Genomic DNA, 24,906 nt, shown 5'->3' with positions numbered 1-24,906 from the left:
TGTCTGATCGAATGGTCCTTTTTTTTCTTTTTGATTTTTTATTTTTTTTTAATTATTTTTATTGGTCCTTTAATGCTCTCGTTGCCCAGCAATCCAAGGACCTGGCCATCATTGATCCAGAGAAATTGACCAAGAAGCAAAGGACAGTAGTGCTGCGCGACAAGAAGTCCACTGGCAACCTGATCACATCCAAGGAAACAAGGTATGTTTACACATTCATTCATTCTTAATTCAAATAACTCTAACATATCGCCAGTGGACTTGTAAATGTGCAATACGATGTAACAATCAAGGCCACAGGCGCTGGTTCACAGCCGGCCATCACAATGATCCAGAACAACCTCCAGGTCAACAACAATACCATGAATATCCAAAACAGCCATGGAACCAACACAATCACTCACACTGAGTCTACAACCCAGTCATCATCAAGCCAAATGGTGACAGATAGACCCAACATCATGCGCAACATCAAGAACTTCTTTGGTTTGTAATAAACAACAACAATTATTACCCGTTTATGTCTATCTATCAGTCATTGTCCTATGAATTTGACCCATAAAGAAATTACCCCCCGAAATTCTTGTTACCTCAGGTGGGTGTTATCCACACACATCATTGAGAACCACAATCTCAATGGATGAAAGAACGAAACAATTTGAAGATTCCTTCACTTTCAACAACATTCATTCAAATATCTGTATTATCTATTTGTTCAACATAGAGTGGATTGGCGCCATTAGCTGATGGATGCTCATCATAGAGTGGATTGGAATTGAGTGAGGTAATCTTGTCATTCGTGCTGGATACCCTCCAAAAGTCATAGCCCTTCTTGGCACCAAACACTAGGATACCAATCACAATGGCACCGGCTACAATGACACCAGCGGCAACACCAGTTGATATGACAGCTGCTTTGTTGCAACCGAATGGCACTGGAGAGATGTCACGGAACTCACACATCCTCGTCGAGTTGTTGCAAGTGCCACTCTGACACTTGGAGTCTGGTGGCGTGCATTGTCGAGCGAATGTAACGCAGCCTGAACGTAGATCACAGATCGAGTCGATACAGAAGCTCTCGGTGGGGCATGTCCTGTCGACTGAAGTACATCCAACACCTGGTGTGCATTGACCAATGTGGCAGAGGTCTTGGTCGGCACATACTACTGGCTGCGAGTTGTCACATCCTGTCAAGATGTTACATGAATCGACTGTGCATGGATCACCATCATCGCATGACTTTAAGGTGGTCTTGCATTCGCCACTCTGACATGAACCAACATTGCATTGATTGGGACTGGTACACAATGAATCGGTATCCACGCATTGACCTTGGGTAGCTCCAGAAGCCCGGCTACATGTCTGACAACCATTGCACACTACTGGCTTGAATGTGATCACACCGGTGTCAGGATTACAATGACCCACTTGACAGGGATCATCATCTGATGAGACCATTGATACATCAGTGTAGTCGCAGTTGCCTGTTGTTACATTACATGTGGCCACCTTGCACTTTGGTGTCAATGTTGGATCACAACAATCACACTCAGTCTGATTCATCAATGATGACTGGCATCCTACACCTGGAGTGCAGTAGTACCTCATGCACTTTGATTCAGTCGAGTTGATTGGTGGACCGCATTGCTTGGGCTTGGATGTGCATCCCAGCTCTGGGTCGCTTGCGTAGTCCATGCAGTACTTGTCTTTACCTGTACAGTCGATCGGAGAACGTGTACAAGTGTCTGATGTTGTCTCGTTGCCTGGCACGCATTGTACAGTGTGGCATATATCATTCCTGCAAAGAGGTTCATATTGACATCCAAGCTCTTGATCACAACTAGTATCTACATGGCATGTGATGTGTGGACATGTCTTCCTAGCACCGACGACACACTTGCCTCCCTCACATTGATGTTGGAAGCAGAGGTCTGACTTCGTCTGTTCATCACAAGTGATCCTTGTATGATTACAATACTGTCTAAAGTTGGTGGAGTTGGCGCCATTGGTCAATGGAGATGGGCATGTATCGATTGTACACAAGTCATCATCATTACAATCGTCCGATGCTTCACAACATGATCCATCACCATTACTAATTCCACAATAATCAGTCCATAGAATCAACCAAGTCATTGTAGTCTTGATAGCCAATGAAGATGATGGTGTATACCTATTACAATAGAAGTAATCCAGAGGATATGTTTGTCCCTGTTGATCAATGGAGTGTCAGTGATTGAGCGATGGATTGATTGATTGATTGATTGATCAAGCATACTTGTGACAAACCTAGACCAGGTATGTTGACTGATACGGTCTGTAGAGTATGGTATCCACTTATATCCAATACTAATGAATTGTTGATGTATACCCAGACATCATCGTCGGCCTGGACTGTGAAGATTTCCGATCCCTACAAGTTGTCATTGTCAACTCCAGTAAGTTACATCCATACTTGATATAATCTTTACAATTCTGGATACATACTCCATAAGTAAAGAAGGCATGTATTTTGATACAGAAGTGGAAGTTATGATAGAAGTTTCGGAGGTCACGGTATATTCCCATTCCAGGTAACTCATCCAATCCTTTGTTGTCAATTGGATAGTATTGTGGCTTTACCTCTTCCTTGTCAGGTCTAAATGAATCTGGGAAGTAATTTACATTGAATTGTATTGGTACATAGGCATTGATACCTTTGGTCTTTGTAAAGAATGTAGGGAATAGTTCCGGTTTAACCATAAAGGACTTTGGATCGAGTGGATACTCTTTGTTCAACTCTGGAACCAATGTGATTGGGTTCAAGGTCTGACTCACAACATGTTTGATAACTCCACCTTGTGAACTCGATGAATCAAAGTTACTATTTAAAGTTGGATGATGATCCATCACTGCTATATTGAAAATTGGACCTTAACAACATATTATTAATCAGTCAATCAACCAATCAATTTTGAAAGATATCTAAGGTACCTACTTTGAGCGCCATGTACTATTACAAATGTTAGTGATACTAATATCACAAGTGAAGGGATAACTTTTATGTTTATATTCATTCTATGTTTGTTATTAGGGAGTATGAATGAGTAGTGAAGTAGTCAGTAATGTGGATCAATCTTGTCTCCAAGTAAACAGTCCAATGGGACAAGAACTAGAAGCACACATTCCCCAATGATCAAACATTTTAGTTGAACAACAATCTGATTGGTCCAACTCGATCAGACATTCGTGGATCTATTTATTCATGAGGCCTGTTTTTGGTTGAGGGGATAGAGAGTCGCCCAACACACGCAACAACAACGACAACACCACCACTACAATTCGTCTTGGTTGATTGACCAAACACACGCACGGTTTATTTGAATGATCATATCGCATCGCATCGCATCACTACAGTTGATTGAGATGGGCAATGGCGGCGTGGAACGAGGCTGAGCACCAGCCAAACTCCCCACCAGTTTCCAGATCGTTCAGAGTGAAGTGTTGGAGGAGCGATACTACGAATGATGAACAGCCAATGACCTCGGAATGTATCAGTACAAAGACGAATAGAGGGAACAGCTCGTCGGCGCCCAGCGCAGTGGTGTCGGACCACGGGCCAGGATTGCCACGTCGCGACAAAGTACTAATGCCACTAAACTTCTTGCCATTGTCCAACAGGCTGACGGATATAGTATGTATACAACTGATTGTCTTTTGAATGATATAAATAATATCGATTGGTACAGAGAGTGATGGTATCCTGTTGATAATGGATATAGCTGGTTCGAATGGGTTCTTGTAGGAGAAGTCAACATCCGATGGGAAACACTACATTGGTTGGGATTGATTGGGCCTGGTTAGTCTCGTGCGTGGCCGCTGGAAACACGGAAACACGGAAAGACACTGACACAAGTGAAGTATACATACGCTTGGAAGTAAGTTAAGCTCTTGGATGGTCTTGGATCGCATGGATAACACTTTCTCGCGACATTGATTGTTGTACTTGGTGGTCAACACTGATCCATTGTGATTGTTTAGGATGGCCTTGGTCATGAGTTGGATGCGCGGATAGAGTATGCGCTTGGTGAGTTGAGCGATGATGTGATGTGTTGATATGTCGTCGTATATCAGTGGCATTGAGCTGGCAGTATCCTGCAGCTTGTGATCGTTCAATATCTTGTCTGTGAAGCGGTCGATAAAGTCCTCGACGTCGGCTGGCTTCACCGTGCGTGTAGTATCACAGTCGTCCGACAGAGTCTTGACCATCTCGTCGAGCTGTCGGCCCTCCGAGTACTTTCCATCGGTGACCCACAGCTCAAACTCGGTCTGGACGTCCATGTTCAAGTCGTATGGGAAGTAGCGCTTGATGATCGTGTGCTCCACTGTCGAGTCGATGATCTCCCTCAGCTTCTTTGTTCTCTTGTCAATTGCCTCAGAGCTGTGAATATGTTTGTTGATGTTCTTGTATATTTTTCTAAGTGTTCCAGTCCTCTGTTGTTGCCGTAGTACCCATTAATGAATGATGTTAGTAATCAAGTACGTTGAGTGATTGAACTGTTGATCTACCTATCATACCATTAATCTCCTTGGACTGATGGTGGCATGTCCATCGTTGGACTTGCTACTAATGGACGCGCCATCCTTCTCTGGCGACGATTGATCGACTGGGTGTTGCTGTTGTTGCTCCTGTTGTTCCTTATGTTGTTGCTCTTGATGTTGTAACTCCTCCAGTACATCCTCGCCAACGAACGTAGACTTGGAAAGGTTGCCACGAGACTTCTTTGGTCTGAGCGTGAGATACTGCGAGACACTACGGGTGATGGTGAGGTATCTTGGCCCAGTTGTTGTGGACTTGCCCAAGCTCTTGCGACCACGAGTAGGTGAGAGGAAGTGGCGTCGATCGTATGTAGACAACATGACCTTTGAGCCATTAATCCAATTCTTCCTTGGTGTATAAAGCGGCAACTCTGGCATCGACTGAGTAGTCAGCGAAGAGTCCACCGACGAAGTCAGGGTCGAGTACATATCCAGACTCTCCAGCAACTGCATCTTTAGTTCGGATACTGCCGAGGATACTTGAGGTATTTGTGGTAGTTGGGGTAGGTGTGGCTGTGGTTGTTGTGGTGGTGATTGTGGCAATGGCAGTGGCTTGCCTATGTGTGTGGATGGTAATGTGGACTTGATTGGAGGAACAACCCTTGTTGAGTAGTCCTCGATAAAGTTGTCGCGAAGGTCCATCACATAGCTGCCCATGGCATCATAGGATGATGAGTCCTTGTCACTCTCACGTTGTTTAACATTGGGAGATTGGTAGGGGCTGGCATTTGGTGTGGTGGTAGTCGATGTGCTGGTACTGGTAGTTGACACGGATACTGGCGACATGAACACAGGAGACTTCTTAAACCTCCTGGTCAAAGTAGGTGAATCCTTTCCAGCGGTAATCACCATTGTGTTGTTATTATTATTATTGTTATTATTATTACTATTGATGTTATAGTTGTTGTTGTAATTGTTGTGCTTGGATGGACTGGATGAGAGTTGCTCCATATTGTCAAATGAGTTGCCAAGTGTGTTGACAAATGTGTTTCCGCCGCTGCCGCTTAGCAATGATGGTGAGTTGTTGGAAGTTTGATTGGAGGAACCAAAGGTTACCATCATATCAAATGTATCCAATAGATTTAATCTTGTTGTTGTTATATTATAATTATTGTTGTTTGTCTCGTTGTTGTTATAGTTGTTGTTGTAGTTGTTGTTGTGATGATTATGTCTGGTTGTTGTTGAATGCTTAAATGAGTACATATCATACGCTGTTGAGTGGCTAAGCGCAGTAACAACCTTTGTTATATGTATGTATGTTCAAAGATGAGTGAAGTAAGGGTGACTGGTAATCAATACTGTGAAGGTGAGTACCTGTCAACAAGCAAGCAAAGCAACAGACAGTGTTATATTCTTAGTAAGTACAACAAGTGTGAAGAGTGAACTGATAGTGATAGCTGGCGAAGGAAAGGTTAACGAACAACTCTTGGTGGCCAGGAGATCTATGGTGAGCAGGCCAAATATCTGTGAATGCGAGAGGACATCTGGTAGCGTGTGACAGGACCTGTCGTTTGTAAATGTGGACCACGAACACGACACGACACCAACTTAAGTTCACCAGGTGAGGTAGATTAGGTTAGGTTGTCGCATTCACAGTGGAGCGAGAACTAGCGTATGATGTGATGGAACATGTGGATGCGGCGCGAGGGGTCGCTCCAACAACCAAAGTGTTGGGGCCGTGTGATTGATTGACTATCTAACTATGTTAGTTACCACAAGGTTAACAACGAGACAGCCTTCATGTCATTAAGTCAATAGTGTGTTGTGTTATTATTATTACAACGAAGCATCGTCGAGCATAGGGCCTTGATGGGGCATATCCGAGTAGTCTCCACAACTTGTGGGAAGTGTGGCAAGTGTGTTGATTGATTGATGGGATGTTCCAAGTTTGTTTCGACTTGCGGACCTCCCCATTCAAACAATAGAGGTAAGGTCCTTTCAGACACAGATTGATTCAAAGAGTGAATGGGTCTGTTTCTTTGCCTTTGAACCGCGGTTGTAATGACTATTAAAGCCAAACGAATGCCAATACAGGCAAGAATGGCAAACTTTTATTTAATGATGGGCATCGTTTTTATAATAACGACTCTATCCAACTTCACGTCGGGTCTATCACTCAGTCATCAAAAAACTAAAGATAGAGATATTAAGTGAGTCGACTGACATGTTGAATCATTTTTGGTGCAAGGTACCAAAAAGAGAGTTGGTGAATAATAGAGAAATGGATTATCTGTATCTATTTATAAGTGATTATATGTGATAAGAACAAACTTATCTTTATCAATCAATCAATCATTCATTCAGAAACCAAACCAAGGTTGTTATTCTTTAGTTCTTTGAGATCATAAAAAGAATGTTATTGATCAAGACACTAATTGTTCTAATGTGTGTTTGTGTGTGTTGTTGGTCAGTGTTTGGACCAGGATCAGAACCACACACAATTGTGATTGGAAGGTCGAAAAAACAACGTAGTTCCCATATTTTTGCTTATTTAATTTTTCAAAATTGGCTTGGATACCCAAGTGAGGCACGAAGTGTTTTGTCCAGTCAGCATCCACACACACTAGCGAACTATCAACCATCACTACTGCCTTCACAACACACAATCAATCCGTCACTTTTTTAAAACAAACATACTTACTTATTTACAAATTATCTACAAATATATATATAAAATATAATATAACAAAGAAATGGGTGCTGAAGTCATCGAACAACAGGAGGTGTCAATCAATGACGTTGCCGACAATGAGCACGTCACTGTAGTTGCCACAACAGTCACTCAGCCACATCACTCTCTCGACCCAATCTCAATCAGAGGCAAGATCTGGGCATTCTCATTCGTCTTTTATCAAGCTGTACGAATCATTCATTCATCCATTCATTCAATCATTCACTAACATCACCTCAATCAATCAACCAAACAACAATGTAGTTGCTCTGTGTCTTTATGTTCAACCCACAAGGTCTTTGGTGGATTGCTGTTGTAGCTGGATATATCTCTGCTACATACTCAATCTTTAGCAGACGTCTATGTTTGGTATATCTTCACTTTGGTCTATCATGTCTCCTTTACATGCTCCTCGTATTCTATTGCGTGACCATGTCCTATGCCTTTGGTTACTACGTCTCTGCTGGTTGGTCTGTCATGTCCTTCATCTTCTCCCCTCATTGAGATCACCTTCTACGTATGTATATTCTCGAACAACTTCATATCAATCGCTCACACTCACTAACTCATTCAATCAATCAATCACTGGAACTATTCCACCCATTCATTCATTCAATCAATCACTTCAATCAAACAAACATAGGCATCATGCTTGAAGTTCTACGCCAGATACATTAAGGCTTTGAAGTCTGAGGTTAAGAATGGCGAGTACGTCCCAGTCTCTAGCATTGTTGAGATTGAGGTCGAGTCAAACTCTGCCGCTGCTCCATCTGTTCAGCAGCCACAACAGGCTCAGCCACAACAGCATGCCAACTTCTACCCAGCTCAGCTCGCTCAGTTTGCTCAGGCCATGCCACAGCAACAGCCAGCTTCGCCATCCACTGGAGCTCCACAGCAGCAGCCACAACAGCCATACTTTGTTCCAGTCAACATTCCATTTGGCCAACAGATCCAAAGCATCCAAATGCCAAATGGTCAGCAACAGGGCCAGCAGCAGCAGTACTACCCAATGCAGTACTACTACGTTGTTCCATCGATGCCAAACCCCAACATTGCTGTCGACAAGAACTAAACGTGCCTTGTCCCGCGCCCCAACAACGGTGGTCACAACAGGTGTCGCGACAGCAAAGATGCCCCCTAATCGCCCCCTACCCTTTCGATGCTGTTGGCCCCCAGGGAAGACGCCTGCTGGGATGACCGTTCGTTCCCTGCCCCAGATGAGAGCCTCCTAACCTTACACAAACCCTGTAGTACTATATGCCCCACCCATTATCCACATCCATCCAACCACTTCCAACCATGATCACAACTTTCGTCCATCCCCAATCTTCCACCAATCCATCCATTATCTTAATAATCCAAATGATGATGATACCCTCACTTCTGAGTTCGTTCATTCATACATTCTTGTTAATAAATGTCACCTATCAATATATATCTCATTCCATTCATTCATTCATCCCATTACTCAATCAATGAATCATTGACCCAAAGACTCACTGACGCTGAGCCATCCAGCCATTTCCAGATATATCTCAAAGTTGTGGCCAGCGTTGGTGGTGGTGTTGTTTAGGTCTTACCGATCGGTGATGGTAATGCTCTGGTCAAACATGTGCAAAGACCCGGTCCGGCTGGACCCATACCAGAGACATGTGATGTATGAATGTGTGAGTGTGGGCCACAGACCAGGCCAAGGTCGATCCAGATGTGTAGTGCTTGATTAAGTGAGTGACACACCTAACTACCTCTGATGGGAATGTATGATCAGATGTATGAAAGCATGCATCCAGGAGTGTTCGCATCGATTACTTATTGTTGCAAAGCATTGATGATGAGGCCTCGTGGACTGATTGGTGCCTTTAAAAAAATAAAAACAATTGGTAAAATGTTGTCGCTAGGCATCAAACATGGGCATGACATCAACACATACCTTGCGATGAGAGTGATCAGTGTGTGAGAGTTAGTTCGGTCACCCATTCCATTCATTCAAACATGCATGAATCGTGTTAGGACGAGTGTGGGCAGTGCGTGTGCCTGACATGATTGTGCTCGGGTCTTTTTCGGAACATGCTCCCACACATCCGGAGTTTGGATGTCTTCGGTTTCAGGACTGGATATGAACTTAAGCTGGCAAATCAATCTCTCACTACGCTGTTATCCATTTTTTGCGTCGTCGCTGCTCAATATATGCCCTCTTGGCGGGGGGTCTGTTCTACCTCTCCCGCTTTCCTGCATCCTTGTCCTGTGTTTGAGGTGATGATGGACCCTGACATTTCAGCCTGACTGACTGATTGATACTCAAACTAATCAAACAAATAGTAGTACAACAATTATTATTACTATTCTATTCCAACAACCTACAATATTAATCTATATATCTTAACATCCATCGGACTTTACATATATATCCATCAATCAATCATCCGATCACTCATTCAATCAATCAATCAATCAATATCACTCCATTCACTCCAACTTTTATCCATTCATTCAAACAATCAATCAAACATAACAATCATTAATTATGTCATCTATCCACGACATTCTCCTTCCAACTAACATGTGTGAGGACTTTGTGGGCGGCGGCAGCAACATGCTGACGACTCACTCACTTAGTCACTCAATGAATGGATCCTTTCCAATGCTCCCCTCTCTTAACCAACTTGACTTTGAGCTCAAAAATAGACTCCGTGAAGATGCACTAACTACTTCCTCAACAACTTCATATTCCAATGCTGGCGCTTCAAATGGCGCGTCTGTGGCGTTTGTCCCCCAGTCCAAGGCACCATCGTCCGCGCCCTCATCTCCCCTTGGCTCCTCATTCTCCTCCATCACCATCCCTTCCTCCTCCACCAACTCCTCCCCATCCCCCAATGCTTCGCGCTCCACCTCTCCCTCTGCCGCGGCCTCAAAGTTGAGCACGGCCAAGTATCATCCCTATGGCGGCATGATGCATCCATTGTTGTTGACCACCAACAAAGAATATAAAGCGGTGGCCGCTTCGGCCTATGGCACATCCCCATCCTCTTCCTCTACCTCTACCTCTTCCACCACTTCCACCTCTTCCACCAAGCACTCCCTCTCCCATTCCCATTCCCAATGCCCTCCCCTCCTTTATTCATGTTCCAATGATGAGGGCCTGTTCGAGTCGTCTGATGACTCATCGGCCATATTCACTTCCCCTCCTCACATGACATCTGCGCCCTCCTCTCCACTTGAGGACCCACGTTCAATGGGTCACCGTCACTCGCATAACCCAATGCCCTATCTCTTGGACGTTGGAGTTGTTGGCGTTGCCGCCCAGACCAAGGTTTCTGCCTGGTCTCAGGCCGCGGGTGAGCCATCAATGGCCATCAGACAGGGTGGTCCCACACCCCTGGAATGCTTCCGTCGCATCTTCCACAATGTCATCATCCAGTTGGTTGACATGATCGCGCGTGTCAGGAGCAAGGAAATCATGTCCAGACCCATCTCATTGTCGCACTTCATTGGCGGTCGCTTTCCAATCACCTCCAACCTCATTGAATCATTCATTGTCGTCTCGCTCTTCATAAACTCTCACTCTCTCGACCGCATCTCTGACTACTGGAGCTCGGAGCAGGCCCGCGTCTTCCCCGAGGTTGGCCAAATCCCCAAGATCCTGTCGCGCAACAAGTACTTTGACATCAAGAGCACGCTGGCCAATGTCTTGGACGTGGACATACTCGAGACCATCCAGCGCCAGATCTACATCGACGTTAACAAGAACTGCCAGAGTGTCAATCCCGAGCCCCTCCAATCCAGCTCGTTCAAGACTCCTGTGAAGCATCGCAACTCGTCCAAGGAGCTGGCCACATTCAATGTGTTGATTGAGTATGGCATGTCACAAGTATGCTATCTCTACAATATGTTGCAGGCCGTCAGTGGTGGCAATAGCCAACAATCCTTTGTGCCATTGGTCACCATCGTGGAGATGCTCACCGAGCAGATCTGTCCCATTGGTGATTCACTGCCATCGCCATCCACATCGCCCAAGACAGTCCCAGTTTCACCATTGGCAATATCCAATAGCCATAATATTAATAATGTTGGTAATGGTAGTAATGGTGGTAATGGAGCACAGTCTGTATCCATGAACATGAGTATTGGATCAATTACCAACAACAACAACATGTCAACATCAAGACAATCACCAAACTCATCAACATCAATGTCCAAGAGAGTCCAATCAATGTAGAATCCATTCCAATGTATCCACCCATCCCCTCAATCCAATCATGCTTGCTTCCCATTCTCAATAAATCCCAGATTCCTACAACCCTAACCCTTGCCCTTGCCCTTGCCCTCACACACTTACCCTCACACATTTGATGAACTTGATGATCTTCAAACGCGACCAGCTACATTATTCTTCAAACAATCAAAGTACTAAACAATTAATATATGATTGACTTATAGGTGCCTTGAGATGGCACAGACAGATACATCTAGTACTACAACAGACAATAATAATAATAATACCAATACATTGGCGACTTCAGATGGCGCCGCAGAGACACTGGTCGGCATCGTGATTGATAATAAGAACAAGACATTACAGGATGTTAGTCAACTGTTTAGTCTATTCACAATAGATCGCTTTGTTACAATATTGTTGGAGCCAAGTCAGATGCCCACTCATTCACTGATCGACATGTCATTGCGCGACAATAGTCATCACTTTGACATCACACCAAAGACACGAGTACTTGGTTACATTGGACTGCCGACGACTAATGGCGTGCTCAACAACTCTGACATTGACTTTCTCAACGACTGTCTGTCGCACCTGCAGCTGATCGTCAAGCAGTATGCATCGCGACCTCTGTACGGCGTGTTGGTGTGCACCAACTCACCATCGCCATCGATCACACACACCCGTCGTATCGAGAAGCTGCTGGCCAGCAAGATGCAGGGCGGCTACTGGTGTGTGTCTGACGCACCACCTCGCACCAAAGAGGCATTCCGACAGATACTCAGTCTAATCTATCCGCAGAACAAATTGGTGCCGCGACAACAAATGCCCGCGCCTCCTCCTCCTCTGACACATCAGCAGTCGCAACAGTCACAACAGCAACAGACACAGACACAGTCACAACAGCAACTGATAGCACAGACACTTGGTCAGGCTGCTTCGAAGCAGCCTAGTTACACAGTCACAAAGCTCTCCACGTCAATGCCCTATGATGTGGACATCCCTCAGCAACAGACGCCGACACAACCCCCACCCCCAGCATCAGCGTACAAGTCGCGCCAGGCTGGACAACAGACAAGGGCTGTAGATGCGACCGGTAGCGGAGGTCAACAAGGTGCCTACCTCAACTACCAGTTCTACAACAATAAGGAGAGCGTCGATCGCATTCTTCAAAGCAACAGCGATGATGACAATGTCATGTTGATGCTTGATCCAGCCAACAGGAGGGGTCCTCCTGATGCAGTTACCGTCGACAGCTATGGCACAAACTCCAACTCCAACCCCAACAACATTGTGTACAGTCTTGACCTGGGCAAGGTGCCCAAGTATCAAGAGACAGTAGCTGACGTGTATACTACTGGCACAACAGTGTTTAACAGCTTCCCATCGGCAGCGATGGAGTACAATACACCACCATTGTACACACAGGAGTTGGAGGGATTGACAACGACAACGACGACCACGACAACAGCAACAACATCGTCGTCCACTGCGGCATCGGGCAACTCAATGTCATTGTCCTCTCCCGAAAGAGATCAGCAACAACAGGTGCGCAGTAGTATGTTCAAGAATGTGCCATTCCTCAAGCGAAGCGAAACATACGCGCCACTCGATCAGTTGCAGATGTCATCAATCGAAGACATTGACAATGCATTGGAGTACATCAAGCGCAGCTCAAACAAGCGACAGGCAATCTCTGCCGCGGCGGTAGACTATCCATCATCACTCATTGAACAGCAAGACGAGAGCAACAGACGCGCTCTACTACCATCACTCAGCACACTGGATACATTGTCCAAACGATTGCTACACGACAACTATATCGATCGCCAGATGATGGATGCCGGTCCCCTGATGGGCATGCCAATGCCTCGCATCGAGCTGGAATACCAGCAACACGAACAACACAGGCCATCGGTTGGAGTCGGTGGCTATCACGACGTGATGGTCGTGGAGGACAATGAGATGAATGCAGGCTTCCTCCTGAAGCTGCTGGAGAAGTTTGGCGTGTACAGTGCGCGATGTCTGTGGGTGACCGACGGTCTCCAGGCAGTCCATCGTTACAAGACCTCTCCAGGACCATTCAAACTTATCCTCATGGACCTGTTCATGCCCCAAATGGATGGATATCAAGCGACCAACATCATCAGGCAGTTGGAGGGAACGGACAAGCATACTCCCATAGTGACTGTGGTAAGTACCCTTCAAGTCACGTGCTCAATCATTCAAGTCACTTACTATCTTTGTCCAATATTGTATAATACTAGACTGCAAACGTGACCAAAGGAGCAAGAGAGAAGTGTTTGATGAGTGGTAAGTGGGCTCAACATCAACAACAACAACAACAAACAATTGAAGACTATTCAATCAATCAATACCTAACACAATCATGTTAAATCCCAACATTTACCGGATATATAATATATCCAAACAACGAAGGATTTGATGAATACATCGCCAAACCAATACGAGCAGAGGAGCTCAAGTATGTCGTTGACAGATATGTCCATCAGCTCAATGTTTAGACACACTTGATGGTGGTCGCTGATGGAACATACACTGATGACCAACCAAACATTTGTAGTTGGTCCAGTTGTTCATTGAACTCTTCCATGCGTTATCCATCTCACGGAACATGGACATGATGTAAGTACCACACTCCCACACACACTCTCACCACATCAGCTGATTCATTGCCGACACACAATCAATCACACACGCATTTACACACAGTGTGGTGATTGACGAATGATCAGTGGATTGGCTGCATATGACGTGTTTGACACTAGATTAGATTGTGTCGTTTCAAGAATGAATGGCCAGTCTACTCATTGCATTTAAGTGCATGCACGTTGGCCATCACTTAAGATCCGATCGTATTACTACTACAACTACATCTGCTAGCTACTACAAACAACCAACCACAAGCTTGACCAGTTTACAATGAAACTAATATTCTGTGTCATACTATCTCTAGCATTGATACTGTTGTCCACGTCCTTGCACCTGGAGATTGTCCAGGCACTCGAGTCCGAGATCACAAACAATGCGCCAACCTCTTACTCACTGCCTCTCTATCCAGGCAAGTCTGGCAAACCATCCAAATGGCAACGGCCAACCCATCCCTCCAAAGTTGTCCATAGTCTAGGCGATGGTAAGCAACAACAAACTACATGTGAGAGATGCGACAGAGCCAGGAAGACCAAAAATACTAACATCAATCACATTGAACATTGAATGAAGATCGATTCGCAGTTAGGATGAGTGGCGAGGGCATTGATATTCGCACGATTATATGGGTTGCTGATCAGAAACAAGAGGTTATAGTCGATTCAGGTTCGATCATGTTGGTGGTGCCATCGTCGGAATGTCAGACTTGCCACCAGACCAAACCATATTACAAGTCATCGTCCACAGCCAACTACATGTCTTGCAAGTCAGCAGCATGTATTGGTTCCTACATCAACTCTTGCACAACAACACCTGCACATCCCAATGGAACGTGTACCAATCAGATCAGTTATCTCGATCAAACAAAGATCAATTGTAAGTGTGTGCCAGGCTTGGCGTCGACATGACCCAGCACACTAACCAACCCAACAAACAGCATATATCGTCACTGATAGCTTCAAGATGGCAGAGAATATGCCGGCCAGTCAACTGACATTTGGATCGATATACACTCAGGAGGGCGGACATCCATTGATGTACGGAATCATGGGCATGGGCAACACATGTCCACGTTGTGAGAAGTCCGCCATCGACGCGGTCTTTGATCATTTGAACATTTCGCGCAAGTTTGCAATGTGGTTCGATGAATCGTATAATGGAATGTTAACGATTGGCGATGTGGACAAGCCACAGAATGACCTACTGGCCTACACACCATTGCTATCAATCGATGTCATTCACTATGGTGTGTTCACGAGCTATGCTGTCATGTCCACTCATGTCTACCCCGACAAACTGGTGCTCAACTCCAAAGACCTTGGTATCACCATCATTGACACTGGATCCACATTCACACTCATGGCCCCCGATGCCTACGACAAGTTCAAAGAGTACCTTGTTCGCAACTGCTCTCTTCCAGCTGTCTGTGGGGAGCAATCACTAGTTGATGGATATGTAAGTCCTTTCTTCGTTTGGAATGATTGATTTGATTGAATGATTGACTGACCTGTAATACTCTTTAGTGCCAGACTCTGACTGATGAAGAGGTGAACATGTACCCAACGATCAAGATTGGCTTTGTTGGTGATGTAGAGATATCGATATCACCCGCTACATACTTGGCAACAACAGTTGAGGATGGCATCACATATCGATGTCTTGGTGTTGTCAGGTCTCCCCTGGAGCAGAGGACAATCCTTGGACTCTCTTGGTTGAGAAGTAAGTAATGATTGATGACTGGTTGACTGTTGATTGAATGATGGTTGAGACTAACATAACATGCCCCAGACTCCTTTGTAGTCTTTGACAAAGAGCTACACAGGTTTGGAATTGGAAAGAAGGTCACATCAACTCAAAGCAGCTTTAGGAGCAGCAGAACAACTCCAGCACCAGTACCAAGCGTGCCAAAGCCTGCATTGACTCCCTACAAGGATGTGTTTGGTGAGTTACAATGCAAGGTTGAAGTGGATCATCATCGTCTCTCAGTCATCAGAGACAATGGACATACATTCTCCCAATGGAATATAACGATCAAGAACACTGGACATGCCAACATCACTGATCTCCAAATGGTCATGAGCGACAACATTGTAACGATCAATCGTAACTACTACCTCAACCGTTTCTCCTTCAGTCCACCTCTATCACTTCAGCCAAATGATCATATCACCATGCAATACACTGCCAAAGGTGTTGAGCCTCTGATCACGCTCCTGCCAGAGTACCCCGAGTGTAACTTCATGCGCAACAATATCATGACATCTTCGTCCAAGAGTGCGACAGTGCGTACACAGACTCAGGCACATACACAGGCAGTGCCAAAGACAGTGCCACAGACACAGCCACATTCTCCGGCACATGTGCCAGCAACCGTGATCAAGAAGACCCCATTGAGCTCAACCAACTCCAAAGTCAAGAAGATTGACACAACGAGTATGTTGATATCTTGGCTTTGTGTGTCCTGTCATTACATCCTTACTAACTCTGTTCATTCCCAAGTCTGTCAACTGAACTATAGCCAACGCAAAGGATACGAATGGAGGGGATCGAATGGAATAACATACTCATTCTGGGAAGTGGATTTAATCAATAATTCTAACAACAATATCACTGACGTGGTGTTGTCTACACTGGACGACATTGTGTTTGCAATTGGAATGGATCGCACCGTTGATGGCCAGGCCAGCACCGTGCTCACACTGCCCAAGTCCAAGATGGTGCCTGCTGGAGGCGACTACCGATGGTTGTACTCCACTCGTCTGAGTGACTCTGTGACATACTCTGTTACAGGTATTGGAAACTGTCACTAGACTAGACTACTCTATTTGACCTGAATTAAACATTCGTTCATTATATACATATATCCAGAATGACCTTGTCCAGCAACATCATACCCTTGGGCGTGGGGTACAGTCGTTGCTCGTCAAGTATCAACAGGCCATTGTTAATCGCATGGTTGAGTTTGGACATGGGCAGCACTTGCTCCAATGATCGTCCACCTGATATTGATTGGAATCGCTGACGATTGAGACCCTCGGCAGTCCTCAGAGCCATCAGCAGATGCTCGTTGATACACTCCTCGCTTGTCAGCTCTTTTGTTTCTTTTGGATCTAGTCCGTTGCCTACTTGATCGACCTGTGCTTGCCAACTTCTTGGGTGAAGGAGGCACTTTAGCGAAGTCCTCTTCTGATTTGATTGATTGGTCACTCTTGAGCATGCGCCAGGTCCAATTCCAATATAATCTCCGCCTCTCCAGTAGTTCAGATTGTGTCTAGATTGATGATGTACAGGGGATTGTTAGCCTTGTGACTTGGCCTATCGTGGACATTGAACTTACATGCTTTGTTGGGAGGGCGTGGCAAAGTTACTGACTTCATACTGAAATAGTCCTGCCTTCTCAGTCTCTTCCTTGGCAATGGCGTACAACTCATAGCCTAGGTCATGGTCGGCTGGGATAACTGTTGATCATTGTGTTAGACATAGGACATCACGATCAATCAATCAATAAATCAATCAATCAACATACTTCTATCTTTGGTCTTTTTCGACTCCATTCTCCTGAAGAAGTTGGTGCCCTCTTCAAAGCATAGACTATAAAGGGACATGTGTCCACGCAGACATAGACTGATGGCATCCTTGATCTCTGCCCTCCATTCGCTTGGAGATTGGCTACTCCTCCTCGCATATATCATGTCAAAGTTGACACGATCAAAGTGTTCATTGCATGCCATGATAGCAGCTCGTGCATCTTTGGCTGTATGAGTGCGTCCAAGGTATGCCAGGTCAGCATCATTGAGTGCCTGCACTCCAAGAGACACTCGATTGATGTGTGCATGTCTCTTGAACTCGACCAAACGTTCAATGTCCATGCGATCGGGATTGACTTCCAGTGTGATCTCCAACGAGTCAAGTGGAGTGCCAAATGTAGTTGCAGCAGTCTGTACAACTGTCTGCAATGTATCGATATGTGCCAGTGATGGAGTGCCGCCACCAAAGTATATTGAGGTCAACTTGGGAGTTCGTAATGGGTAGTACTTTGAGACGATGTTTGTCAACTCCTTGCACATAGCCTGCTTCATTGCATTGTGATTGACATGTGGACCATCCAAATACTTATTGAATGCACAGTATGGACATATACTTGAGCAGTATGGCCAGTGAACATAGAGTGATACATTGGCAAGTGAGCTTTCTTGAGGATGTCGATGATGTTGAGGTTGAGTGAATGTTGACATCAACCTTCGCGATACATTGACATTAGTCAAACCATTCCTAAAAACAAACATATAGGATCTAGGAAGCATCCTAACTATTATCTGTTTCAAGTTGATATGTTCGCGCAAATAAACGAGTGACAGCTCATTTCCCGCTTTTGGAAGTAGGTCCTAATCGTCAAAGACGAATAACTTCCAATATATATCTTATAACAATAAGTGGAACTTATCCGATCAATCATATCGTATTCAACCTAAGGTACTGACTTATTCTATATCATTGTAAACAAATAAACGAGTGACATCTTGATGATGTAGTCTTTGATTGGTTGACAGTGTGTGTGGGTGAATGAAAGTTGTGATCACAAAGACGACGAAAGAAACAGACTCGTTTCATTCATTTCTGAACTTATAAACTTATAAACTTATAACATTCAAGAAGTTAGATAGATAGATATGGCAGGCAGAGCAAAGGTATTCTTTGAGATTACTCAAGGTGGAAAGAACTTGGGCAGAGTCACAATGGAGTTGTTCAACGACATCGTTCCCAAGACCTCTGAGAACTTCAGAGCTCTGTGCACTGGTGAAAAGGGTATGGGCAAGATGGGCAAGCCCCTGCACTACAAGGGTTCAACCTTCCACCGTGTCATCAACAACTTTGTAAGTAGTCACTGTTAACAGTTAAGCCTCGCTCATTCAATCAACTTACTCTCTCATTCACTCATCATTGTAATCTACAGATGATCCAAGGTGGTGACTTCACTCATGGTGTTGGCATCGGAGGCGAGTCAATCTATGGCAACAAGTTCAACGGTATAGTATTTGATGATTGATTGAAGCGAAACGAAGTGATTGGATGTCAACTAACACGAACACTATCACAGACGAGAACTTCACTGCCAAGCACGAGATTGGATCCCTTTCAATGGCTAACGCTGGAAAGAACAGTAAGTAGATTAGACACGATGGCACCCATCAATCACTCACTCACCACTCAAACAATCAATCAACTTTGAATGATGTGTAGCCAATGGATCACAGTTCTTCATTACCACCACCAAGACTTCGTTCTTGGACGGCAAGCACACTGTGTTTGGCAAGGTTCTCTCTGGTATGGAGGTCGTTCATGCCATTGAGAAGACTGCCACCAACAGACAGGATGGCCCAATTACCCCAGTGATCATCTCTGACTGTGGTCAACTCGATTAACTTCATTAATTAAACAACAAGCCATCACCCATTCATTCAACCATCGTCGTTTCTTCCAAACTTTGAGATAGTGATAGAGATAGAGTGAATGGATATTAACAACAACAATAGTAGTATAACAACAACTTGCGAGGTACACAATAAGAGAAGTGCACCGATACTCATTGGCAGAGGAGATATGTTACTAAGAGAACATTGTTGGAATAGAAGGTGGAACGGCATTCGGTACTTGCTATGACGGCGATGTCCACATCTACCTTGTTGCCAAAAAAATCGATCGCGTGGAGAGATTCAATATTGTCACCAAGGAGTTCAGTCTTGTTGGAACACTCTCAAACATCTCGATGGGATACGCCACTTTATACATCCCCCAAGACTCAATCTTCATCATTGGCAAAATGCTCAGAGAAGGGATAATGTCCACATTAGGAATGGTTTGGTTCAATGTTCGTACAAATGAATCCAATTTACTCTATGAGCTTGGCCTTCCATCTAGATAAGCATCTCCATGAAGTAATTCCTCCGACTTGCTTGGATGACCTAGGCCAAATGTACACTCTATCAAACAGTGGACCTATAATTCGCTACTCTTTGTCCCACAAGTTTAGTGTGATCCTGCCTCCATGTCAAGCTGCATCTTCACTCTCCCACCAAATGCTCTTTGATAGTTTCCAAAGATGTTAGTTGCAATCAGTGGAATACACACCTATAGGTATTCCTTTCTTGACAATGAGTGGATACAAGTCCAAGAAGCAGAGGGTAGTATTCCAATAGACCGCACGGGTAACTTAGGATGTTTGAAACGCGATTAATAAATATCAAACACTTGATCCCGACATGTTACAACAAGGTAGGTGTCTCCAGTCATTCAATCATACCATAACCCAGATTAGTTTCGCTTGTCGCGTCATCACCCAAAGACTAATGAGGGATAGATCTTCATGAACATGAGAATGAACTTTCAGAAACTAATTACTAGAACTCTTGGCATTGTAGTTAATCACTTGTAATAATAATAATAAAAATGAGCGATACAGATAATACAGACTCAACGTCAAAGACGAACAAGTCTACTTCATCATCATCTTCAACGTCGTCCACATTGAAGAAGAGAACAAACACCAAAGACAACAAAAATGAAGAGTCAACATCACCAACATCAGCAACATCGCCAGCAACAACAGCATCAACAGATATATCAAAGAAACCTCGTCAACAACAACAACAGCAGCGAGATGTTGTGAAGAGTACAAGAAATGCAACATGTATTAGAATACTAGGCATTATAATGCTTACGTTTATAACATTTGCAGCATGGTCAGCATTCAATCAGGTGGATCACGAGACAGCAGACAAGTCCTTGTATCTCAAGGATATGCCCACTCTTTTACTCGAGCACTACCAGAACGGTACATTCATCCCCGTCTATGACAGCAGTGCGCGCAAGACCTTCAAGACGTTCGTCATCCACAATGGCGGCAACAACAAGCGTAACCTGAAGCAGAATATACTCATTCTGCACGGTCAAGGCTCAACATCGTTCCTCTTCAGGAACACCATTGAATATCTGCGTCAGGCTAACCTCAACCCAGTCCTCATCGACTTGCCTTGCTTTGGTTTCTCCGACTCGCTGGTAAACTGTTCAAGATCCTACATATCCGATCGTTTGGGTGACATCCTCGACTCGCTCAATCTTGACTCTGTGCATCTTGTCATGTACGACATGTCTGCAGACATTGGAATGCAGTTTGCCGACAAGAGCCCATCGCGCGTCAAGTCAGTCACCTTTGTCGATCCCATCGCCAACGTTGACATATCAAAGCAGGATCTCTATGTCAGAATCGCCAGGTATGTTTGATGAAGAGGAGGTGATGACGTCGGTCACAATCTAACAATCATCATTGTACCAATTTTAGAGTACCAATCATAGGTAGAATGATCATTAACTTGGCTACCAGCCCTTACGTCTCTTGGATTAGATGGAAGTACATCCAATTGGTTTGTAAGTATCCATGGACCACATGCAGCCAATGGATTGTTGCCTTGCAGCCAACACTAACAACGACAATGATATCATTCAATCAATCCATTCGCACACTATCTAGATCGTGTTGAGTTGGCACAGGAGTTGCTTGACTGCTACGCCTTCTCGTTAAGATACAGGAATAACATTAACAACTATATTAGGACCATCACCGAGTCTGATTTGTCATACAAGAGGACTTTCTACCTTACCTCATCCAGAGTTTCCTACGACGTGAAATTGCCAAAACAGGTAAGTCCACATATATCGTTGTCGTCTTTCCTCGTCGCTCGTGCGTAATCATTAATACGAACCCTTTGGTCGTCGACTACCAATCGACAAACTCCCAGGTTATCTTGTCCACTGAAACAATCGGAGCAACACAAGGTTCATTCATTCAAACAAAGTTCTCGATGCACTTTGTCAACATGGCCGAGTCAAAGGGATTCCTGTTGCCAGAGGAGATGGAGTCTGTATTTGACTCTCACATCACAGTTCTGATCGATACAATCGATCCCGAGCTGAGAAAGGTCAAGCCAGAACCAGAGCCTCCAGTCAGAGAGAATCATGGTGGTAGCGGACATGGACACAGTCACGGTGGTGGTAGCGGTCATGGTCATAGTCATGGTAGCGATCATGGACATGGACACAGCCATGGTGGTGGTGGACATCACGGACACAGTCATGGTGGTGGACAAAACGACTATGGAATGGGCGGATATGGACTCTAATACAGATCTTCGACGCTTGGGTAACTAAACGATCTTTGTCGCTTGCCCCGAGGGGTGATTTTCTAGACCTCTCGGCAGGACTCCACTGAGGAGCGAGCACTATTTCTGGAACGACTATTTGTTCTTGCAAATCGAACTCGTTGGTTTTTCCAACGGACCAATCAAAATGGGGGCATGTCCCGGGTCGGGAGGGGTGTGGGGCAATGCAGGGGGCATGTTTCCTTTCCTAACCTACCTAGGCCCAAAGGTGACCAATACCAAGATTACTGTCCTCTCTACCCCTCTTCTTTCTTTCTCTCTCTCTCCCTGCCTCTCTCCTCTCTCGTTTTGATTGCAAGATGGATGTTGTGAACGACTTAGTAGTGGCATCGATATATTTATATATATATTATATCTAGTTGATAATTCATTGTATCAACCCATCTATTAATATAACTACCGACAAACATAACTTATGTAAATATTATTGTATATCTATTTAATTGTATATATATTATTATATTATATTACTATCAACTTCAACAACTATCATCACTCAAATACATTTATCTTACCCTCATACACACTTACACTCCCCAATCACAACATCAAATCACACACATCAACTAAGCCCAAGCCCACCTTATCAGAACAATAATAATGCTTAGCTCCTCTTTCCGATCAATAGACTACTGTATAAATAATAACAACAACACCAACACAAACGTCAATCAATATGACGTCAACTCATCTTGTGGCAGCACCAGCCAGAGATCAAGGAGAGAGCGACATCATCCATACCTAAGCTACTACTTCCCAAATTCAGAGATCCTGTTTGCAAAGAAGGTGTGCAAATGGGTGATCGATAGCAACAACAATGGCAAGAATGCCTATACCACAACACTTCTCCCAATGGAGAAGATGGAGAAAGGATCTTCCGGCATCCTAGAGGTGATTCTAAGTTGGTTAGTGGATGACTTAAACGAATCACCAAATCTCCTGTATATAATTATCTATTTAGCCGATAAATATGTCAGTCGAGTTGGCATCAGACAGAGCCAAGTCCTCTGGCTATTCCTGACCAGTGCCATTGAGACCATGAAGATGTACACCGACACCAAGATCAACATGGATGCTGTATCAAAAAGATTCAACATCAATAGAGAGAACTTGGTCAAGATGGAGTTGGAGTTCCTTCACTACATCGACTTTGACTTGAGATTGGAGGAACAACACATCAATGCCTTCCTCACCAGTGTCTTTATGGAGTTCAACTGCTGCAATATCAAGGACATAACTCAGTCCTTGATCAGTCAGTTAACCAACCAGACAGCGATGGAAGAGGAACAAACTCCAGTTAGTCCAATAAACTAAACACAATGGCTTAACCTAATATTATGTACATAATTTAACTTTATTAAGATTGAGATGAGGAAGGAGTAAGGCATGATTCCTTGATGAGTCTCTGGTGGTATTAACTGAAATTTGACCATCACCTGGCACGCCCTGGTCGAGGCGAGCCTTGAGGCAATGTTGAAAGAGTACTGGTGGAAGGGAACACTCCCTTCCAATGTGAAACATCCATGCATATTGGATTGGTGCGGGTACGGCGTCGTCGGTGTGATTTGATATATACAGGTATTAAGAGGTGGATGAATGGTGGCAAGATAATGGCCTGCCATGTGTGAGTGCTACGTAGATTGATTGTGTGGACATCTATCTGCCAGTGAACAGCGCAATCATGGTCTGTAGTGATTCTAGACTGGCGGGCTTGAGTAGATGGTCATCCATATCAGCATCGATACATCTACTACGATTGTTGGTTGTGTATGCTACGATTGGTGTCCTTCTTGTGCCATGCTCAAATTGTCTTATGCGCTCGGTAGCTTCCAGACCATTCATCTCGGGCATCTCCACGTCCATCAGGATAAAGTCGAATGGCTTGCCACTGACCACCTCCTCGACGGCCTTTGCGCCATTCTTTGCAATGGTGACCGAGTGACCAAGTTTAGACAGCAGTCTCTTTGCCACCAACTGGCACATTATATCATCTTCGGCCACCAATATATTGACATGCTTGGCAGAGCATGATTGTTCTTGAGCAGCCTTTGCTTGGGCTTGTGCCTGTGCCTGGGCTTGATCTTGGGCCTTCTGGGTCTCAGCTTGTACCAATGCCATTGCTTGAGCATGGACTTGGGCCTGTGCCTGGACTCTGGCGCGCTCTCTTGATCGCTCCAGTTTCTTGCGCTCTATTATATCCTTCCAGTAGGCAGTGTCGAATCGCACCTCACTTATATAAATGTTGTTTTCGATGGTCTGGCTTTTGCCGCAGCCACAAACTGACTCTATCTTTTGGTGTTTGCTGTTTGAGTTTGCGCCTGATCCATCACTACTGTGTCTTCTCCTGTGACCCAGTTTAAATATGTTGTTGTTATCCATCATTGGTAGGGTAAAGTAATATTACTATTATTATTATTAATAAATATATACAGAGATAAATATAAATATAAATACAGATATATAATTATCTTTAGAGATAAATAGGTATATGGAATAATAAATAAGGTGATTGTTATATAAATATACAATAACAGACTCTCTATAAACAAAGAGACAAT

The 24,906-nt window shown here is 44.4% G+C and overlaps 12 protein-coding genes across 12 annotated transcripts; 8 read left to right on the top strand and 4 right to left on the bottom strand.

Moving 5' to 3' along the window:
• Positions 1 to 690: 690 nt before the first annotated feature.
• SAMD00019534_056450 (hypothetical protein) lies at positions 691 to 2,742 on the bottom strand (the record flags this gene model as incomplete). The annotated part of the gene is made up of 3 exons (XM_012899136.1): positions 691 to 2,211; positions 2,279 to 2,413; positions 2,488 to 2,742. The coding sequence occupies 3 exons, from the start codon at positions 2,740 to 2,742 to the stop codon at positions 691 to 693; spliced, it is 1,911 nt and encodes a 636-aa protein (XP_012754590.1).
• A 648-nt stretch (positions 2,743 to 3,390) lies between these two features.
• On the bottom strand, positions 3,391 to 5,637 carry SAMD00019534_056440 (hypothetical protein; the record flags this gene model as incomplete). The annotated part of the gene is made up of 3 exons (XM_012899135.1): positions 3,391 to 3,810; positions 3,910 to 4,473; positions 4,558 to 5,637. The coding sequence occupies 3 exons, from the start codon at positions 5,635 to 5,637 to the stop codon at positions 3,391 to 3,393; spliced, it is 2,064 nt and encodes a 687-aa protein (XP_012754589.1).
• A 1,634-nt stretch (positions 5,638 to 7,271) lies between these two features.
• SAMD00019534_056430 (hypothetical protein) lies at positions 7,272 to 7,753 on the top strand (the record flags this gene model as incomplete). Its single annotated transcript, XM_012899134.1, has 2 exons — positions 7,272 to 7,436; positions 7,514 to 7,753. The coding sequence occupies 2 exons, from the start codon at positions 7,272 to 7,274 to the stop codon at positions 7,751 to 7,753; spliced, it is 405 nt and encodes a 134-aa protein (XP_012754588.1).
• SAMD00019534_056420 (hypothetical protein) lies at positions 7,689 to 8,321 on the top strand (the record flags this gene model as incomplete). The annotated part of the gene is made up of 2 exons (XM_012899133.1): positions 7,689 to 7,766; positions 7,893 to 8,321. The coding sequence occupies 2 exons, from the start codon at positions 7,689 to 7,691 to the stop codon at positions 8,319 to 8,321; spliced, it is 507 nt and encodes a 168-aa protein (XP_012754587.1).
• Positions 8,322 to 9,872: 1,551 nt separating this feature from the next.
• On the top strand, positions 9,873 to 11,465 carry SAMD00019534_056410 (hypothetical protein; the record flags this gene model as incomplete). Its single annotated transcript, XM_012899132.1, has 1 exon — positions 9,873 to 11,465. One exon carries the CDS (start codon positions 9,873 to 9,875, stop codon positions 11,463 to 11,465), a length of 1,593 nt encoding a protein of 530 aa, XP_012754586.1.
• A 231-nt stretch (positions 11,466 to 11,696) lies between these two features.
• On the top strand, positions 11,697 to 14,107 carry SAMD00019534_056400 (hypothetical protein; the record flags this gene model as incomplete). The annotated part of the gene is made up of 4 exons (XM_012899131.1): positions 11,697 to 13,655; positions 13,730 to 13,775; positions 13,902 to 13,947; positions 14,047 to 14,107. 4 exons carry the CDS (start codon positions 11,697 to 11,699, stop codon positions 14,105 to 14,107), a joined length of 2,112 nt encoding a protein of 703 aa, XP_012754585.1.
• A 298-nt stretch (positions 14,108 to 14,405) lies between these two features.
• On the top strand, positions 14,406 to 16,942 carry SAMD00019534_056390 (hypothetical protein; the record flags this gene model as incomplete). Its single annotated transcript, XM_012899130.1, has 6 exons — positions 14,406 to 14,616; positions 14,706 to 15,008; positions 15,070 to 15,587; positions 15,656 to 15,851; positions 15,933 to 16,565; positions 16,632 to 16,942. The coding sequence occupies 6 exons, from the start codon at positions 14,406 to 14,408 to the stop codon at positions 16,940 to 16,942; spliced, it is 2,172 nt and encodes a 723-aa protein (XP_012754584.1).
• Positions 16,943 to 16,994: 52 nt separating this feature from the next.
• SAMD00019534_056380 (hypothetical protein) lies at positions 16,995 to 18,292 on the bottom strand (the record flags this gene model as incomplete). Its single annotated transcript, XM_012899129.1, has 3 exons — positions 16,995 to 17,403; positions 17,470 to 17,590; positions 17,659 to 18,292. Coding segments are annotated over 3 exons (1,164 nt in total), but the record flags the coding sequence as incomplete, so codon positions are not given.
• Positions 18,293 to 18,802: 510 nt separating this feature from the next.
• Positions 18,803 to 19,555, top strand: SAMD00019534_056370 (hypothetical protein; the record flags this gene model as incomplete). Its single annotated transcript, XM_012899128.1, has 4 exons — positions 18,803 to 19,006; positions 19,087 to 19,159; positions 19,231 to 19,293; positions 19,374 to 19,555. The coding sequence occupies 4 exons, from the start codon at positions 18,803 to 18,805 to the stop codon at positions 19,553 to 19,555; spliced, it is 522 nt and encodes a 173-aa protein (XP_012754582.1).
• A 1,288-nt stretch (positions 19,556 to 20,843) lies between these two features.
• On the top strand, positions 20,844 to 22,309 carry SAMD00019534_056360 (hypothetical protein; the record flags this gene model as incomplete). The annotated part of the gene is made up of 4 exons (XM_012899127.1): positions 20,844 to 21,403; positions 21,472 to 21,557; positions 21,661 to 21,830; positions 21,929 to 22,309. 4 exons carry the CDS (start codon positions 20,844 to 20,846, stop codon positions 22,307 to 22,309), a joined length of 1,197 nt encoding a protein of 398 aa, XP_012754581.1.
• A 639-nt stretch (positions 22,310 to 22,948) lies between these two features.
• On the top strand, positions 22,949 to 23,662 carry SAMD00019534_056350 (hypothetical protein; the record flags this gene model as incomplete). The annotated part of the gene is made up of 2 exons (XM_012899126.1): positions 22,949 to 23,249; positions 23,310 to 23,662. 2 exons carry the CDS (start codon positions 22,949 to 22,951, stop codon positions 23,660 to 23,662), a joined length of 654 nt encoding a protein of 217 aa, XP_012754580.1.
• Positions 23,663 to 24,004: 342 nt separating this feature from the next.
• Positions 24,005 to 24,466, bottom strand: SAMD00019534_056340 (hypothetical protein; the record flags this gene model as incomplete). The annotated part of the gene is made up of 1 exon (XM_012899125.1): positions 24,005 to 24,466. One exon carries the CDS (start codon positions 24,464 to 24,466, stop codon positions 24,005 to 24,007), a length of 462 nt encoding a protein of 153 aa, XP_012754579.1.
• Positions 24,467 to 24,906: the final 440 nt, after the last annotated feature.

The sequence above is a fragment of the Acytostelium subglobosum genome (genome assembly GCF_000787575.1).
Source record: "Acytostelium subglobosum LB1 DNA, scaffold: scaffold10, whole genome shotgun sequence".
Taxonomy (NCBI): Eukaryota; Evosea; class Eumycetozoa; order Acytosteliales; family Acytosteliaceae; genus Acytostelium; species Acytostelium subglobosum.
The sequence above is the reverse complement of the archived record's forward strand: the minus strand, read 5'-3'. Positions and strand labels throughout refer to the sequence as shown.